The sequence below is a fragment of the Scomber japonicus genome, chromosome 21 (genome assembly GCF_027409825.1).
Source record: "Scomber japonicus isolate fScoJap1 chromosome 21, fScoJap1.pri, whole genome shotgun sequence".
NCBI classification, from domain to species: domain Eukaryota; kingdom Metazoa; phylum Chordata; class Actinopteri; order Scombriformes; family Scombridae; genus Scomber; species Scomber japonicus.
The window spans coordinates 8,244,556-8,264,610 of record NC_070598.1 but is presented as its reverse complement, the minus strand read 5'-3'; the positions used below and the strand labels follow the sequence as shown (position 1 = coordinate 8,264,610).

General features: G+C 40.7%; 1 protein-coding gene across 1 annotated transcript in view; it reads right to left on the bottom strand.

Annotated features, from left to right (window-relative positions):
• Positions 1 to 20,055, bottom strand: part of LOC128382037 (dipeptidyl aminopeptidase-like protein 6) — a 131,106-nt gene that overhangs the window by 35,888 nt on the left and 75,163 nt on the right. The window contains exon 3 of the mRNA XM_053342013.1: positions 2,930 to 3,028. Coding sequence (XP_053197988.1) covers positions 2,930 to 3,028 — 99 coding nt within the window. The remainder of the gene's footprint in view (positions 1 to 2,929; positions 3,029 to 20,055) is intronic.

Below are 20,055 nucleotides of genomic sequence, written 5' to 3'. Positions count from 1 at the left end.
CCTGGCTTGACTTCTGCCACAAAAGAAATGAAATGACATTCAGTAAGGTGCTGAGGTGGCCAATCAAATACATCCTGCTAAATTACTTTTGAACACAAACAGGGTATTACTGTTTTTTTACTTTTCTTTAGCCACCATGATAACATTCGAGAGTATACTATCATCATTTTAAACTACCTTGCAGTGTTTTGGTGTCTGATAACACATCCCTAAAAAACACATTCCAGGTATTTGATTATCTGACTGCTTATGTTTGGTCTCAGTATTGACTTGGTGAGTATAATGTCATTCGTAATGACCAGGAAAAACAAGACCCAAGTTGTAATCAACCAAAATGATCCTTTTAAATGATGATGATCCATTGGTTGGCACAAGCAGTCATTTGGAATCTCTAGAAGCTTTGGTGAAGAGCAGATAAAGAGCACCTAATGATCTTCAAGCATACTTATTCTAATACTGTTGGACAAGAACAAAGTAGCATCAGGAAGCAATTCTGTCAGGAGAAGAAAATAGCCCAATATATGATCATTAAAGATTCCACAAGTTATATGAAGTGTGTCTCCTGGGAATTGATTGATAGATTGAGAAAGATAGGGATATGGAAAACATAAAACTAAGCTAAATTAGGTTTTGAGAAAAAAAATCTATTGCAGCCCCCTCCCCAACAATGGAAGCCATCATTACAAATCCTATAGACAGGCCTGAAAGCATGCACGTTGGAAGGGCCCTGAGTCTAGTAAAAATGACACACCGACGAAGACAAAATAATCAGCTGATGGATCTCTCTACCTCTTTCACCCCTTTTCTCTCCTCCTTGTCAGCTGTATCTAATGATACACTAAAAATACCTCGAGATCAAGGATGGTACTGTCAACAGCAGAAAAAAAAGAGGAGATGAAAGAGTGAGCTGCTTCCTAATGACAAGTCTTGTTTCATGGTGGCTGCTCTACGTATAGATTATACAGAGTTCCTTTCTTACAAGCACCTCTCTTGTTTTTGTCCATCATACAGTATAACACTCTTAGTTTAAGGGAATGTGTTAGAACAGGTAAAACATAATCCTTATTAATTTCCACAACGATAATAGTCTCATACTATCCAGCCTCTTTGTTGCTTCTATTCATTGTTTGATGTATTGCAGTAAACACTACACAACAGATGTCAGCTTCCAGATGTGTATAGTACGACAGCAGTTTGGCTCATTCACACGCCATCGATTTGTTTACAACTTTTGTGGGTCACAGCTAGTCGCGATGACAAATCGGCCGCATGAGAGATGGCTCATACTTAAAAACATATGGGGACTTGTGGCTAAATAGAAAAGGCGGAAATCAGGACAGAAAATTATACCCGGCTTATCATCTGCGATACCAAGGAATAGCATCTTCCTGACACTAATATAATAAATATGGGTTTTCAGCTTTCTAATTATAGCCAATCACAGAGGGGAAAGCTTGCAATTTCAGGATTTGAGACAAAATTTCACAGCTGCACCATTTCATCTTAGAGCCATCTTAGATCCTGTGATTGGAGGAGACAGCTTCATTGGGCACGAGAGAAGACAAAATCCACCTCATTAATCCTTCAGCTGTACAGAATCCTCACATCTTGGAGCTGTGATCATTCTCTTCAGAGCCGCTCTGACACATGTGAGTCGGCATCACGCCGCTGTTTTACCTTGATACGAAATATAGTATATAATTATCTCTCGCTGGCTCCCCATGGCACTGTGAGTGTTTATACTGTCACCGTCCCGCTATTTAAAAAAAACCAAGCGTTTGAAATTGGTGCTGATGAATTTTAACAATAGCAGGATCCACACACTGTCACTGATCAAAGGAAAATGAGGGTTGTGGTTACAGGTAATTGAGTAGCTATTGAAGCATATGGAATAAATCCTTTGGAGAAATGTCAGACAGGAGGTACACACACACACACACAAATACACACACACACACAATGTACAGAAGCAGCTTCACAAAGACAGAGGAAGGACAGATGGTGTACAAGAAGACAAAGAAAGATCAAACAGCAGTGATCATTTTTGTAAATATTACATTTGCTGTTGTAAGTTGTGGTGAGTGACATTGACACATAATCTTTTGTCATTTGCAATAGAGCTACAATCAGAAATATACCATTAGTGGCGACATTCATCAATACCTTCAATAAGTACAATATTATCATTGAGTACTAACACTTTATATATGAGTTTTGTCAGGTTTTGAAGATGAACTTGAACTGGATTATTTGTATTTTATTCTCAATGTAACTGTCTCCATGGTTTCATCAGTTCTTTTTTCAGGATTAATTTATTCTCACTGCTTGGCTCTGTTTGAGTATCCTCTCACTCTGACTCTGACTGACACAGCCCTTTTGGATTATGATTAGTCAATAACAATATCCTGTCCAACTGTCTGCCTAATACAAAATGCAATTTTAGAGTTGTTTGTAAGCCTTAAAAGTTAGTTTTAGGACTCATCAGAACCTTTGACTTTTCAGTTTCTTATGTTGCTTATTTATAGAAAATACAGGAAAAGTGCACCATGAACATCCTACTCAAATGATCCTTCTCAAGCTCCAGTTTGGTTAACCAATGTTGAGAAACAGTATCTGTTTCTTTTGCTTAGTGTTCAGATGTTCTCACCAGTCGTATGGTGGTCTTGGTTTACGACCATTAAAGTGTAGAATTTACTTATTTGAGTTAGTGAGAGGCAGAGAGCTGCTGGTGCTCAACTGCATCCACCATTAAACCAATTAAATCAATTAGCTGAAAAAGCCTGAAAGCTGCACACAGCAACAGACTATGGTGTTGATTCTCAGTGGGATCAACATCATCAACAAACACCTTTTGACGCTGAGAAAGTCACAAACAAAAATTTGAAAGCATCTGATTCATCAAACCCGTATGTTTCAGTGGATTACTTACTGCTTATCCATTTGGCGTTAGGGTCATGAACCTTGAAGTCTTTTCTAAAGAGGTCTCCAGCAGTCACCTTGCCTTTGAGAGCCAGGCGGTCATCCTCACCTGCAAAGGGGGAAAAAATGCATTAACACAGAGAAGACTCAAAATAGAAGCATATAGAGGCAATTACAGATCCTTGGAAAACAATGTTATATCTTTTAGGCTTTGAATTCATAAGAGGCTGGACTGAGTATAAAAGGTAAAAAAAGCTTCACATTACAAAGGTAAGCATCTGTGAGTGGAGTTTTAGGAAAACATAAAAGTCTGGGCTGATGCTTCTAATCAAGCTCTCATTATTTGAGTCATAATCCAAATAATGGTGAATCAATTACAGACTAGATAGGAATAAAAGAATACAATGTTGAGCTCTGTGTTATCTTCAGAGCATTATCTTTCCAAAGCCAATATTTTTGAACATTTTATAACTTGCTTTGTTTATATATGTTTACTTCATAACAGTCTTCCTTGGCTTTGCTGGTGTATTACTTTGTAGCTTTGTAGTTACTTTTGTAACGTTAAAGTATGTTGTATATGTCAGAAAAACTAAATGCCATCAAGAAGAAAAAAAGTTTGATAAGCATGCTTCTTTTCTATATTTTGACCTCCAACAGCATCTTAACAATCTTCTTTCTGTAGTTTGCAACTGCTCACCTTTCAAAGAAATTGAGCATAGCTGAGACAGACAAGAAAAGAAAAAGAAAACATGGAAAAAACAAAGCAGAGCATCATCTTAACTCCCTCAGGGCTTTGATTAAGGCTAGTTCAGCCTCTGATCATCAGACCAGACGTGCATATTTACAGCAGATGCCTCGCGCAATTCATTTCAGCTTAATTTCATCCATCAATGCTCATCATATCTGCTCTTGCTTCATGATATGAGTCATTTCACTTTCATACACACATGGTGGGAGGATAAAAAAGCAAAAGGGAAAATTATGATGAACTTCTAGGTAGAGCGTTCTCACCTCGAACTTCTATTGTATACTTCTATTAGTACAAGTGTACTTATATTTTGCACGATTTTACTACTTTTCCTTTATGCTTCTGTTTAAAAGTGGCTTATAAAATGTTAATTCTATTCAAAAGTGTGATGTTTAATCCCTCTGCTAAACTAGTCTAGGTCCATGCTGCATCTTTCTTGTTCTCTGTGGGGTAACATTTTTGGCTGCAACATCTGAAATATTTTTCATTTGAGTCACACCTACAATATAAGAAAAAAAATAAGACAAGATCAAAAGGTAAAGTCAGATAAAACAGGGGGGGGAAAGCACACAGCGCAGAGGCTGCTGAATTGAAAATGGCAAGAATATTTCTGTGATTACCGAGGTTATTACATTCCTTCACAAGATGTCAATACAGACAGCAAGGAATAAAAAAGAATCTGCAGCCCTGTACCTTATAAGAGATTGGAGACAGTGGAGGTGGACTGCATGGAGGACTGAGACAGCAGAGGAATGAACAAGCACTGACTATATAACAAAACATATCAGCTTTACCAATCTATTTACAAGTATTACTGGAATAGTTTAAATTAAGGATTAAGCAGTTACAGTAACACGCCAGTTTACGTACATATCTCTGGTATGTACTACTACTACAGCAATACTATTATATATTATAATAAGAATTGTATTTATTTTGAATTCTTGATAGAAAGGATATAGGTCAAAAACCTTTCCAGTCCTAAGAAATAAGAAATAAGAATAAAGACTGAAAGCAACAAGATAGGTAAAATAACAAAAAGAAAAAGATGTTTAGAATAATATCACAGCATTAAAATAAATCACTAAAAAGAGGTGTATACTCAATAGGGGAGACAATTTGATAAATGTATGTATAAAAGCTATGCATGGAAATACATGACAAGAAGCAGTATACTGTACACATGCATACCACTGTGGTGTGTGTTCAAATGAATTTGTTTTCAAAGAAAAAGTATAAAAGCAAGGAAAATATATTTTTCAACTGAATCTGCGGAAAAAATGTGGCCATTTTCATGCCAAGAGTGACTGAGGCTAAGAGGCTTTTCAAACATGCAAAGAAGAAAGTTCGAAAAGAGGGAGAGAGTCAGTGCATGACACTGTGTGACACTTAAAGTGTCTATTGAAACCAAGAATAATAAAAATGCTTTTAGTCATCATAAGGAGCTGCGCCTGTTTGCTTCTAAAGGAAACTCGAGCACTGAGCAATCAAAAGGCCATACTGGTGGTTTGCATCTTTTAGCTGGCAGTGTAGTATAATTGCAAACACTTGACATCACAGATGGCCATTTTAAAAATTGCACTTCTCCATTGGATCTCAGATTTGTTAATGCTTTTTGCTTCTTTCCAGGCCAGCCAATGTTCACTTCATACATGTATGGCCTTTTATGTACTGTATTACAGGTGTTACAGTATGTGGTCAAATTGTTGAAACATGAAACTTGTGATATTGCCGCCAGATGAAAAAACGTTTTCATGTAATGTATGTAAAAGCATTTAAGAGTTGTCTACCTAAAAACAATATTCTTAAGCTCTTAAGTCAGAAATTATATAAAAAGGGTCTAAAATTGCCACTGAACCCAACGATATTCATTTTACTGTCACAGAATACCAAAGAAATCTAAAGAAAACAAGTGTTGTTTCTAAACATCAGTTTTTGTAGGGGTTAAACAAACTAAAAAGCTATAGCATAGTAACTGCTGAGCTTTAGAGGCAGATTTTGTTACCTTTGGAAAGAACCAGGTAAGCTGTTTCCCCCTGGTTTCAGTCTTTATTTTAAGATACGCTAACTAAAGCTAGCTTCATATTCACCATACAGACATGAGAATAAATGACCGTCCACATTGAGAATGATAACAATAACTATACTACATAGTTTTAAAAATTGTTCTAATTAAAGTGGATGACAGTGTCCATACCACAAGTATAACCACAACAAAGGTGGTGAACTATATCGTTGGGATCTTTTCCAGAGCGATTTGATGGACAATAGAAACACTGACAGCCAGTCAAAATCCATCCCCCTAAACGATATGGCAGGACAAAATCTGCAGCCTAACATTTCCATTAAAACACACAAAGTCAGTGACGCTTTTAGGCATCAGGATTTGAGTTTGTCTGTTGCTGCACAGAGCACAATAAAAGCTGGTCGTTCCGTGCACTGTGTGTCACACTTCAGCATCTCCTACAGTTTGTGTAGTTTGGTCTGTAAATACTAGGACATCACAGCAACCAGTGTCCTGAAATACAATACACATTGAATCCCCACCCGCCCGTGAACTCTTCTGGTTTTCTTCTCTGTTCAACATACAGCAATAACAGGTCATCAATATCCATTTTCTTAAGCTGCTGACACAGCTGGAGTAGACAGTGCATGCTTGGCACCACTGTTTACAGAATGTTATCGTCCATAAGTGAGGATGCTCAGATCATTATTGTTACAGTTCTTATCATAGTTATAGTTCTTGATGTGTACAGCCCTTAAGATTGATCTTGAGCAAATAAGCACATTTCCCAAAAGGTCAAACTATTCATTTTAAAAAGCTTGAAAATTGGCAACCAAATCTATTCTTAATTCTTAAATCGTAATTAAGAATCTTAATTCTCAAGTGAAGATTCATGCAGGTTTTAGTATATCCAGAAGTAATGTTAATTCAACTGGACTTGCTTTGGATTCTTGAGGACACTTCACCCCTGATCCAAAAGTCTTCACATGAGGGTCATAAGTCCACTGTGCCCATATAAAGACTATATCTCAAAGTATCTCAAAGTTGCTTTGCACACCATACTGACATGAGATGGAGGCAGCAGAGATGAAGACAGCTGGCCGGGTCTCAACATCAATAAAACATTCAGATGATGGGCATACTGGATAGTAGGGATGAACACACCGGGGATTTCATAGAACAAGTTTTATGACGGCTACAACACTGGAGGAAGAACTCTCAAAATGTTTCCTCAGTGAAGCCCCGCTGTGACCGCATCCTCTAATTTTAATCTGACACATGCTTTGATCCGTGTGTCGCAGCTGTCGCAGAAATCATCTTTAAAAAGCAGATGGATGGAAGAAATGGAGGTTCAGACAGAGGTTAGCAACAAAAAAAATGACACTAAACATCTTCCTCTTGTCATGTTAACATCACCACATTACACACTGCTTTAATAAAAAATGGTTTTAACGTCACTCTTTGGAATCAGTGTGAAATATCCACAATTGGGTGTGATCACAAGAGATTGTACATAAGAAAAATGACACCAAATAACTTGACAGTGATGATAGTTAAATGTCCCACAAATATCTAAACTATTTATAAGTGATTGTGGGGAATAGGTTTGAGTCCTGCATAGTCTAGAAATCATGTATGCATTTCAACTCCAGACATACAACTGGAGTTTGGAGCACTAAAACAGCAAATAACTGATTCATTATTTAGTCTTTTACATAACAGAATATGTCAAGGTAACTTCCTCAAATAACTTGTTTTATCTGATCATCTCTCAGTAAATCCTCCCTTTAGAAAAGCTGGAATGAGTGATTATTTGGCACTTTTGTTTAAATAAATGACAGAAACATGAATAGATTATCATAGTTGCAATGAATAAAATTTCTATGTATGCTTTTTGGTTGTGATGCTTTAATATTGAGCACCTCTGTTTATCTTGTAACCCCTCATCATAGAGTATGTCTACATTGTGTGAGTTTTTACTACATGATTTTAATGGCTTTCAGAGGCCCCCGCGAAGAAGACCAGATTATTTGTGTTGCACCTTTCAACAACAAGGTAGTTAAAGTGCTTGACATAAAGCATAAAGACGACATTAAGACAAGATGTAAAATCAACATGAAATAAAGATGCATGAACACAGTTTAAATGAAGATCAAGTTAAAATGTAATAAATTACTAAAAATTGAAAAATGAATAGCAGTACATACAATGGAAGGTTACTGTCTTACTTTGGGTCGGCTGGTATTAAAGACTTTTTACATAAGGATGCTCTACCTAGTGTTACTTGTATGCAACAACAGTAAATGTGAGCCATCTTCTATGAATGACAAACTTATTCCCTGTCACAAGCAATATCAAACACTCATAATCTGATCAGTAGTTTGTGTATGACCTGTAGATGAGCAAAGAAAAGCAACCCATAAACCAAGGCCACTTAATGACAACAAGCAGAGACATAAACATACACTGAGAGCTGAGTATACAGTAGATTCACCAATTCTAATGGGTTTTAAATTGCAGGAACGCAACAATGACTTGCATCATTTTCCAAACTTGTACGTCTCCTGTGAGTGTGTGTGGCATATTGCGCCTAACAGATGGACAGACACCGACTGATAATCAGTTCCTCCCCCATTTTCATCATGGGGGACAAAAACACCTTTGAAGGCATCTGCTCAGTGCATCACTTGAGTTTGGAGTGCGATTATCAGAGTTAGCAGACTGTGTATAGGCTGCAGGGAAATGTAATAGTGCACATAAGTTGTAGCCTCCCATCAGATGGTGAGGTTTAAAAGGGAATAAATACTCATTTTAATTAGTTATGATAGCCATACGTACTGTATGGAATGAACACAGAGGCAGTGAATGAAGAGTTGAAGTTATACACATGAGAGTTTACACTTAAATTTTAATTTGTTCACACACTGCACAATCTCTTGAAGGCAAATCCATTTCTTGTAGTTAAGTATGTCTTTATGTCTCCCTCGCAGAGTACTGTGATCATAGGCAGAAATTTTGAATTAGCCTGGAAAAGATCCGCCAGCCCCAGCAGGGTCAACTCACATGAGTAGTTTATATGCTAATGTGACGCGACCTCTTTCCAACACAATGCAATGGCAGAGGGAGTTTTGATCCAACACAGAATCCGACAATTTGAAAGATAATTTCAGTGTCTTTATGTGACCAAGTCAAATACAGTAAGTTCAGAGTGTTGATTTTTTTATTTATTTATTTTTTTTTTTACAGTTATCCTATCTATTTTATGAGAAAATTAAATTATATAGGGGAAATTTTACTACTTAAAGTGCCAACAAAATAATGAGCAAATAAAAGTTTAATTTCTCCCCAATGATTTTAGTACTGGCAGTATGTTAAACGAAAATCCATTAAAAAATATATTCAATATAACTAATATCTATATTTTAAGGGGTATGTTGGCAAGGGTGCCGCTAAAACAAAGACACCACTCTATGCAGATGAGTGTCAGAATAATATATAATACAATATACATGGATCCAAATAACATCTACAGTACAATACAGTTAATCCCATATTTCACATTGTGGCATATGACCGGATTGACAAGATGCTTCAGTTGGTCATTGGAACTGAGTTTTGGCTTTCTACACATATCATTGCGACTGTGTGCGTTCAGCAGCACAAAATTAACCAACCTTGCCTCCTAGAAATTACGCTGCTATACGACTAAATTGCAACAGCAAATATGTTTTGCTAAAAACTTAATGCTTGCTTAATTACATTTTCTGTCAACATAATTAGAAAAATGCTGTTAATTAACATACTTAGTAAGTTGCAAACATGTTGATACTGAATGTATGAGTGAAATGTTCAGAGACATTTTTTTTCCCTTTCCACTAAAATCTTGCAGCATAACATTAGCTAATAGAAACTACAGGGATATTCAACTTTTAGTGGTTATGTTAAGGCACTGGCAACACTTGTTTACAGTAAGGGAAAGCTTGAGGCCTTGATTAGGGTTAAAGTTTTAATTACCATTTAAGCAAAACGTGGCAACTTAGGCAACAAAAGCATCTAAACCAAAGTGCTTTTGTTCCCTAAACCTACATGACACAGGATATGAAGAATGTTCTCAGGTGTCAGGGTCCTGCATCTTATAGTCCCACCACTCACCTTGGCTTCAGTGGATACATAAATGCAGCACTTAATTCATCTAAAAAGAAACACTGCCTGTAACATAATCCCGTCATTTCTAGGAGACAGGGTTGAATTAACGTAACATTCACACAGAGCTGTCACTCTGTCAGTCAGTCTGGCATCCTTCAGTTTGAGGAATATCCAGATGCCAATAGGGAACATCTGACCTAGTTGTATTGATGTAGAGAACAAAGCAACCTCTTGGTAATATGGAGCTATCAGTTACAGCAGACGCAGGTTGTCTGAGAAGGAAAAAGGAGAATGAGACCAAAACTCTGTGCATGTGTATCTGTGTGAGAACAAAGTGCTTGTCAGGAGCAGTTAGAAACTGTCTGGCCTGTCTGGCAGGGGAACATCAATCAACAAAGTCACCTAACTGAGTGGAAACAACATGCTATCTCATAACTCCTCACATTGCTACTGTTTGTTGCAGAGAGGAGGCTGCCTTTGGTCCCCGAAACATTTCTCCTTGTTATGTAATTACAGCAAAATAAGTTGTTCTGATTCACTGCTAGAGTTGAATAGGTAAATCCTCCCTAAAGCATTTAAACAGTGTTGAAAAATGCTAGTGATGTGTCTTGCACTCCCGGGCCCATTTGCACTGCAAAACAAATGTCTTTCCATCATTTCTGTCTCTAATTCTCCTTACAGCCATATTTTCTGAAATGTGGTAAAACTTTTTAAAAAAGCTTGTTGTTTCAAGTATTTCTCTGGATTGCAGTTAATCAACATGTCATCTTTCTGTTTTGGTTTTTAGATAACAGTAATAATAATTTATTTGTATAAGACTTTTCAAGCCAGTAGCACAATGTACTGTACCTTACATAGACAGCACAAATGAAACACTCTCAAATATAAAAGATGAATTAAATTTCCCTTTGACACAGGTTTAAAAGATTCATATTGCACTGGAAGGTTGTTTTTTATCACTAGAAAAATAATAATAACATGATTCAGGACTAAATCATAGATAGAATGTTTTGATGTCAGTTCCTGAGAATGAAGGTCTTGCTAGAGTTACTGTTTTGTTCAGAGTCTTTAGTGATGCTTAAGTGTCAAGTTATGTGAACTTTGACCACAACTTTGCCCAAACTTGAAAAACTGCTTGGTTCACCGCAGGGATGCAAGGGACAACTCAACTCCAATCCATAGTTGTATTGTTTATTTTCGTTGAAGGTAGGTTTGGTTTTGAACAGAACAGATTATGGATGGATCAGGGTAGGGTGGAGTAGGTTGATAATCTATGATAACAACAGAAAATGTGAATTAGTTTCAAATCAATCAACATCTTCTTCAAAAGATTTCTAAATAAATGTAACTGTACAAGTATAAGTAATAACTCAAATTAACTTTCAAATTAACTTAAGTCTTGTTTGTTACATTAACTGAAAGTATTTCAGTACATTTTCAATAATTTCACTACTCCATAAATAATATATAGGCAATAAAGTAAATCACTTAAATCATAACACAACCAATTCAACTTAATATACTTTGCCTACAAATTTCACAACATATCCGCTATTAAGATCTGATTTCCCCTACCAGTTGCGTCCTTTGGTCAACCATCAGTTGCGGTCGTGTGTGAGGTGAGAGGGCCTGACTGAAGTGCAGACAAACATTTAAAACCTCATGGGTGTTCAGGTGCACTTCCTGTTCCTGTTCCTGATTATTTTGGTATTTTTTGGCTCTGGGGTCGCCCTCTGCAGGTTTGGAGGGATAAGGTTCTTTTTTCCTTTTTTTCTCTCAGTTGACACAACACCTCCCACTTGACCTCCTGGTTCTTCAACCCAAGGAGGTCACACCACATTAACGATGTCCACGATCCAGATGTGGTTTTGTTTTCAGTTTTGCTCTTCGACTGGCAGCAATACGACTATCCGTCTGACATCCCTGTGAAGAACTGTTGCAGGTATTTTGGTTGATGGCTTTTTCAGCTTTTGAGTGGGCTTCACAGTTGAGACTGGGTAGCTGGGGAAGGTCCTGACATACACATCCCTTACAATTCCTTTCTTGTCAGTGTTGACATCACCCACTCTGGCAAGCCTGAACTGTCCTCTCAAGGCATTTTGGTCCGCCAGCCAGACAACATCTCCAACTGCCACGTTCCTGTGAACTGTGTGCCACTTGGTCCTGACAAACAGGTTTGGTCCTGCTAACTGACTCCATTTCCTCCAAAACCGGTCCACTTCTGTTTGGATAGCTCTTAGTCTCTTGTAGGGGTAACCTTCGAAATCAAAAGTCCCTGGATCTCCGCTGGGTCCAGTTCTTCCAAGCAGAAGTGAATTTGGGCTGATGTATTCTACACATTCTTCACGGCTCTGAATTCTGGCATCAATCGGTCTTTCATTAGCAAGGTTTGAGGCCATGTAAAGGAAGGTTTGAAACTCACTCCACGTGAAGACTCCATTGCCTCCCAGATTGTGCAAAGCCCTCTTCACGGTGCGGACAGCAGCTTCAGCAGCTCCGTTCCTGTGAGGTGAGTCAGCAGGGTGGATTTTCCAGCTCCATTCTGTGCCATGTTTGGAGGCTTCATTTTCAAGCTTTGATTTTTCCAGCCGGTCCAGAAACATATAAAGCTCCTTGAGGGCAGGTCTAGCTCCAACAAAGTTCTTTCCAGGATCTGACCACAGTTTCCTAGGATGTCCTCTTAGTGCTGTGAATCGATGGTAAGCCAGCAGGAAGCCTTCAGCTGACTGGTCACTGACAAGATCTGTGTGTATAGCTCTGGATGCCATGCAGCAGAAGACAATTCCCCACACTTTGAGCTTCACCTTCTTTCTCACCTCATCCTTAACTTCATAAGGTCCGAATAAGTCCACTGTTGTGTACTTAAATGGTTTGGCTGGTGTTATTCGCTCAGATGGAAGGTCACTCATGATCTGCTGGCATTTCCTGGCCTTTGCTTTTCTGCAGGACACACAGCTGTCGACAATCTTCTGGGCTAGTTTCCGGCCTCTTACCACCCAGGCTTTCCTCCTCATCCGCAGAAGTGTACCTGCTATTTCCTCATGATTTGCACTGTGTGCTTCTTGAGCTAGAAGAGTGGATATCCAGGATGTGCAGGGCAAGATCGGTACTGTAGTTTCCTCCTCGTTAAAGATTTGGAACCTTCCTCCGCAGAGCAAAAGTCCAGTACTTTCATCCTTGAATACAGAAAGTCTGTTGAGTGCAGTGTCTGGAAAGGTCGCCTCTTCCTGAGCTGCAAGGAAGATATCCCTGAGTGCATCTTCACACTCCCTAACGGTCAGTGCAGCTTCTTGGATTCTGGACTTGATTCTCTGGGCTGAAGGAATTCCCTCCCCTTTTGGCTTACTCGTGCCTGCAGTTCTGTCCAGCACCTTTCTCCACTTTGTGGCAGCTCTCCACACCCAGGCAAGAACTCTGGTCAGCTTAGTTAAACTGCTGAACTTGCTGATGTCAAGGATCCTCTTCACTGCAGAACCAGCAGGTGGTCTCTGGACTTGGTTTTCCTGTCCTCCATTAGGGCTGCTTTGCAGGTCCTTACTTTGGTCTGCTTTGGTCACGGCAGAGGTTGGAGACACTGGAGTTGCAGTGGTAGTTGGGGCCTGTTTGTTTCCTTTTGACTGTGCTCTGGTCAGTACCGCTGTGAAAGATTTCCTTTGGAGCTTATTTATACCTTCTCTGGCGTATGCAGCTACATCTTTAGCAGACTTTGTCGGCCATTCTTCCACAGGTCTTTTCAAAAACTCTGGTCCATTCTGCCACTCAGAGTCCTCTTTGAGGTGTTCTGGGTTTGCTCCCCTTGTTATGAGATCAGCGATGTTCTGCTCACCTGGAATCCACCTCCATTCTTCGACAGATGTGGACTTCTGGATCTCTCCAACCCTATTGGCGAAGAATGTCTGGTACCCATAGCTGTCTCTTTGGATTGCTCCCAGCACGGTTTGACTGTCCAGAAGATGGAGCCAGCGTTCAACCTGCATTCGAATGTGCTTTTCAATGTATTTTCTGAGTCTTGCAGCAAAAACAGCACCACAGATTTCAGCCTTCACTGGTTCTCCCTTTTGGTCAAGTGGTGTGAGCTTTGCTTTGGATTCAACCAGTCGAACCAGGATGCCTTGTTCGGTCTCCCATCTGAAGTATGCAACAGCTCCATAACTCTGGTCGCTTCCATCAGAGAATGTTATTCCCCAGGGGCCTTCTGTCCTTTTGGCTGGTGTAAGGCTTCTGTGGAAGGTGATTTGGCTGAGGTGTGTGTATTCCTCAAACAGGTGGATGGCTTCTTCCCTCAGTTTTCCAGACAGAGGTTGGTCCCATGTATCACGGGTCAGAGCTTTGCCTCCAGCTTCTTGAAAAGCTTTCCTGACCAGAATGGCTCCCTTCTGCTTGGCAGGTGTTGCAAGGCCTATTGGGTCATACAAGCTAGCGACTTGGCTAAGTAGTTGCCTTCTTGTCAGTGGGTCTGGAGTTTTTCCTCTCACCTCTTCTCCAAGGAGATTCTGGTCAGTCCTCATCTTCTTTCTTTTCTTCGAGAAGTTGATAGAGGTCATGAGGTACAGTTTGTCTTTGCCAACAAGATAGCCAACTCCAAGGGCTTTGTTGTCTCCTTGACTCATCTGGTTGGGAAGAATGAATACTTGGTCTGCTGGTGCACACTGTTCTGATGCATCCTCCTGCCTCCCACTTTGGCCTGACCGGACCCATGGCTTGAGGAAGAATCCGCCCGCCTTCAGGATTTCTTGGACTGTCTCTGTGGCTTTGTCCAGCTTTTCCAGGTCATCGTGGGATGTCAGGATGTCATCTACATAGGAATCCTCTTCGAGGATCCTACGCTCCCCCTCCAGGTGAGTGAACATGGGCAGTTTTGCTGTTTCCCTCATAGCCAGTTGTGCAATACACCCTGCTGGTCGGTCACCAATGTTAACTCTGGTGATGGCATATTCCTCAATTTCTCCATCTTCGCAGTCTCTCCAGAGAAATCTATGAAGGTGCATCTCCAGGTCTTCAAGCCACACAGAATTGTACATCTTCTTGATGTCCCCTAAGGCAGCATGGACTCCTCTTCTGAATCTTAGTAGCACTGCTCGGATGGGGTTGAGTACATCAGGCCCTTTCAGAAGTAGGTCATTCATGCTGAGCCCTTTAAACTTCTGGCTGCTGTTCCATACCAGTCGCACAGGTGTTGTGATGGAGTGTGGGTTTGGCGCCACCAAGTGGCTGACATACCATACTGGTCCTTTCCAGTCAGTGATGGTCTCTTTGGTGAGTTTCTTTGCTGCTTTTCTCTCCACCATCTCGTGGACTTGAGCTGTGTATGCTGCACGCCACTCTGGTTCTTTCTTGAGCTGTCTCTCTGTCCTCAGAAAAGTGGCCTCCACTGCATTCCTGTTGTTGGGCAGGCTATTTGGATCTTCAATCCATGGATATTTTGTGTCCCAGTGAGGCTCCTGACTGTGGGCATCCGCTTTCACATAGGTGAGGCCTTGTCTGATGATCTCCAGCTCTCTCTCCTCACTCAAAGTCATGTCTTTGCCTCCTGGTTGACAGTTACCGCACCGGCATCCTCCACACATGGGTTCACAAGCTGCCCCAATGCTGTCCCACTTCCACCAGTCCAAGAACTCTCTGCCAGCGACAGTGCTTTTGGTTTCCGCTCTGAACTCCTGCCTCTCAGCAATTTCTTGATACTTCACTGCTGTGGTTCTCATTGATCGTGCGAAGTGAGTCTCAGAACTGTGCAGGGCCATGTCCACTACTTCACAAAGGTCTGGATGTGCTCCACCAACAGTCTTTCCCAAAGGGCTCTCCCATAGGACGAGATCTCCTACTACCTTTACCCTTTGTGGAGCGAGTCTTCCTTCACGGTGGCTAATAAGAAGCTCGACATGCTCTGGTCTGTGAAGGTCTTCTAGGCTGATGTCAGGGAAGAACTTCTTGAGTTGCTGAGGTTTGATGACTCTCTGCACTCTTGCAATTTCATCCAAGCCATAGCAGATCAGTTCATGAGCTCTTTCCGTACCTCTAGGTGTCTTGACCCTCACTTTGAGTAAGTATCTTTTGGTCTTTACCTTCATGGCCATCCCTCCAACTCCATGAACAACAAGCGTGATTCTTTCACTTTTTAGCTTCAGTCTTCTGGCAGCTCTGTGAGTGATGTAGTTGGTATCTGATGCTAAGTCAATGAGTGTTCCAATTCTCTGCCCTGCATTGGTAGTTACTTCAAGGAGCATGAGAATAACTGGTAACTCACATGTGTTTGAGTCCATCACTCCAGGTAGGTTCCTTCCGGTGCAGTGTGATTTTGCAGCCATGTTGGTGAAAGCTTTCTTGAATTTCTCTGCCATGTCTGGGGTGAGCTCAGATATTAACCTCTCTTGCTCTTCTGTGAGTGTCTGCCTTCTGGTGCTGTATTTTCCTCCTTTCACAGATTCCTTCCCCTTGAATCCTTCTCTCAGGCAAAGGAAGTAATGGTGGTCCGAAGAGCTTCCTCTTTTGCAGTCTCTGTTCCTACACAGGTAAGTATCCGTACATTCCTCATCCTCTGCATGACATATGAGGCATCTTCTGCATGCTCCCAGCTTTTCAACAGCATTTAGCTTCTCACTAGGTTTTAGTTCTTTGAACCGCTTGCAAAAGAATATCTTCTCACGATGCTTTTCGTCTCCACAGACAACACATCCCCCTTTCCTTGTGGTCTTTGTGGAGGCATACTTCTTCTCCAGGTAAGTGGGCTTCTTTTCAGATTTTTCACTCACACTCAGTTGGTCTAGTTTCTCTAGAATCTCCTCCTGAGTCTTTAAGAATGTGAGAAGGCTGTCAAAGTGATTGTCCGGTGTGACTGTGTTACCTGGATTGACCATGAATGTGAGCCAGTCCCTCTTCATATCGTCTGGCAGTTTGCGCTCAATCGATCTGATCACAAGGGGATTCTTGATGGCTCCAGTGCTTTCAAGCTCAGTGAGGTCATTCAGTGCCTTTTCTACAGCTTGAATCAGGTCAATTACTTTCCTTGGCTGATGTGACTTTAAAGGGGGGATCCTCTCCAAATCCTCAATTATTTCCAAGGCGATTGTTGGCTTGTTTCCATACCTGTTTTCGAGAACTCTGAATATGTCTTCGGCAGTGTTGTATGTTGACAGGTGCAGGTCTCTGCTTATTCGCTCATCCACACTGTCAAGGAGTTGGAACTTCTTAACCTCCACTGAACCAGTCGGCTCTCCCTGTCTTTGCAGGCTCTCCCAGTCTTTCTTCCATCTGTGGAAAGTCCTCTTACATCCAGTGAATTTAGGTAGACTGGTTGGCTTTATTCTCACCACTGGTTGTGGAACTACCATAGGTTGAGTCTCTAATCCTCTCCTTTCCTCCTCTGCCGTCCTTTGTGCAATGAGGAATTCTGCCCTCCTGGCTTCAAGCTTGTTGCCATGTGATCTCAGGTCCTTCACTGTGGCCTCCAGGGGTGCAGTCTGATTTGATGGGATCCATTTTTCCCAGGCTCTCAAACTTGCTGTTGCATCCTGAACAAGTCTCCTCACTCCTTCCAGCTGCAGTTCGTAGCCGTCTCTATTTATGGCAGTGATGGGGAAAGCATTCGCTCTGTCACAGGCTGTCCCTGCTTCTTGGATTGCAGAAGTCACCTCATCCCTACCGTACCTTTGCCAGAGGTTGGATTGGACTGTTTTCCAGACTTCATCCAGTCTTGCATCACACTCAGCCATCGTCTTTTCAAGATCGTCCTGCAGCTGTTTCTCTAACTTGACTTCTCCACCCTCATCAACTTTATCTTCAATGTCTGCTAGTAGGCCAGCCCTGTAGTCATCATTGGCATCGCTGACATGCCTTGCCAGAGAATTAAGCTTGCTGAACTCCTCTTGTAGTTCATGCTTTATCATGCTCTCAGCACTCCTGCTCAGGTAATTTGCTTGCTTGGTGAAGGTTGCTTTAGCTAGTGTCCTCTCTTGTTTCAGTTGCTTGACTGTTTTCCCGAGAGTTTCCTTTGCCATGGTGAAGAGTTTCCAGTTTTCTCCCTCTGCGTCGACAGCTTGACGTCCGGCCTTTTATCCTTGTCTTCACTGTTGAAGCTGATTATCAACTGTCAAGTTATGTGAACTTTGACCACAACTTTGCCCAAACTTGAAAAACTGCTTGGTTCACCGCAGGGATGCAAGGGACAACTCAACTCCAATCCATAGTTGTATTGTTTATTTTCGTTGAAGGTAGGTTTGGTTTTGAACAGAACAGATTATGGATGGATCAGGGTAGGGTGGAGTAGGTTGATAATCTATGATAACAACAGAAAATGTGAATTAGTTTCAAATCAATCAACATCTTCTTCAAAAGATTTCTAAATAAATGTAACTGTACAAGTATAAGTAATAACTCAAATTAACTTTCAAATTAACTTAAGTCTTGTTTGTTACATTAACTGAAAGTATTTCAGTACATTTTCAATAATTTCACTACTCCATAAATAATATATAGGCAATAAAGTAAATCACTTAAATCATAACACAACCAATTCAACTTAATATACTTTGCCTACAAATTTCACAACATATCCGCTATTAAGATCTGATTTCCCCTACCAGTTGCGTCCTTTGGTCAACCATCAGTTGCGGTCGTGTGTGAGGTGAGAGGGCCTGACTGAAGTGCAGACAAACATTTAAAACCTCATGGGTGTTCAGGTGCACTTCCTGTTCCTGTTCCTGATTATTTTGGTATTTTTTGGCTCTGGGGTCGCCCTCTGCAGGTTTGGAGGGATAAGGTTCTTTTTTCCTTTTTTTCCATTTAAAACCTCATGGGTGTTCAGGTGCACTTCCTGTTCCTGTTCCTGATTATTTTGGTATTTTTTGGCTCTGGGGTCGCCCTCTGCAGGTTTGGAGGGATAAGGTTCTTTTTTCCTTTTTTTCTCTCAGTTGACACAACATTAAGAGATAGCAGTATCTCCACAGACAGGAGCCTCAATAGTCTGCAGTGCAATATAGAACAGCATGTAACAGAACCACAACGTGCATCTTTGGAGATAATAATCAGTAGTATGTGAAATACAACAGCCTTTTCAGTGGTTATTTGTCATTTAAATATCCAGGCATGGCTTATGACAAAATTATTGTCTCTGAGTTAAATTACAAAAGTATGTTGACAGGATTTCCTGAAATTCTCATCAAATCTCGTCAAATCTTAAAAGTCTGAAATATTATAATATAATAAATGTATCTGTAGGTTATATTGAGTGAACATCTCAGATTGACGATTTGTGCTAGCACAAGAGAATTTAAGGGTAAACATTTCCTCTAACTTTGTAAAAGTACATACAGAAAGTGCATTTGACTTTACAGAATCCAGGGATTCAATTAACAGTCTATCCAGACTACGATAACCCCAAGAAAGAATAAAAGAAACTGTCTTTGTACAAACAAACTTATGTCCTTGAGGAATGATTTATGGAGCTACATCATCCTGAAGCTCATCTCAGTTGCTCAAGATAACTAATTAATCTGCACCAACTTTCAGAACTGGATTTTATGAGGCCAGAACATATTTTAATATCCCAAAAGACTCTAAAATACCAAATATTTTCTACAAACAGCCTTGTAATAGGAAGTCTGCTGGAGGCCTCAGAGCTTCCCCAGAGCTTCTGCAAAGACCCGGCCTGTGTCGAGACTTGGAGTGGAACAGTAGTTCTACTTGAGCGCACACAGTCGTTGCGGGTAAGGGACAGATTAGGCTGAGGTACAAGCTGAAGACACCACCTGCCCGGCCGTCATTTCTGCCTGACTCCCGCTGGCCAACCTTGTTTGGAAGTGGCACATTAAACAGCTAGAGTTCATCTGAGTCCATAACAAACACCCCAGGACAGGAACAGGTCACAAGCAGGAGGTGACGAGGTGTTGTAGGCCTCGCTGCTTTGACACCTGCTGCTGAACTAAGGTCTACACCGGCGATATATTTTTGCTCAGACACCTGTCTGGACCGCTATGGATTATGTACAAAGACAAAAACATCAAAATGCAGTCTCTTATATAATCTTTGATCCTGCTTTGCCACCATGCCCCAGGCTTTAGGGGAAACATTACCTGCAATTTTCTGCGACAAGAAATCATAAACAAGGGCACAGTGATTACAGTCTTTGTAACTGAATTATAGTGCAGACACATTGGCAGTTGTATTGACTGATTTGGCTCTGCCAGAGCATAAAATCATATCAACGGGCTTTATGAGCTTGAATATAAACAGATGGCCTATT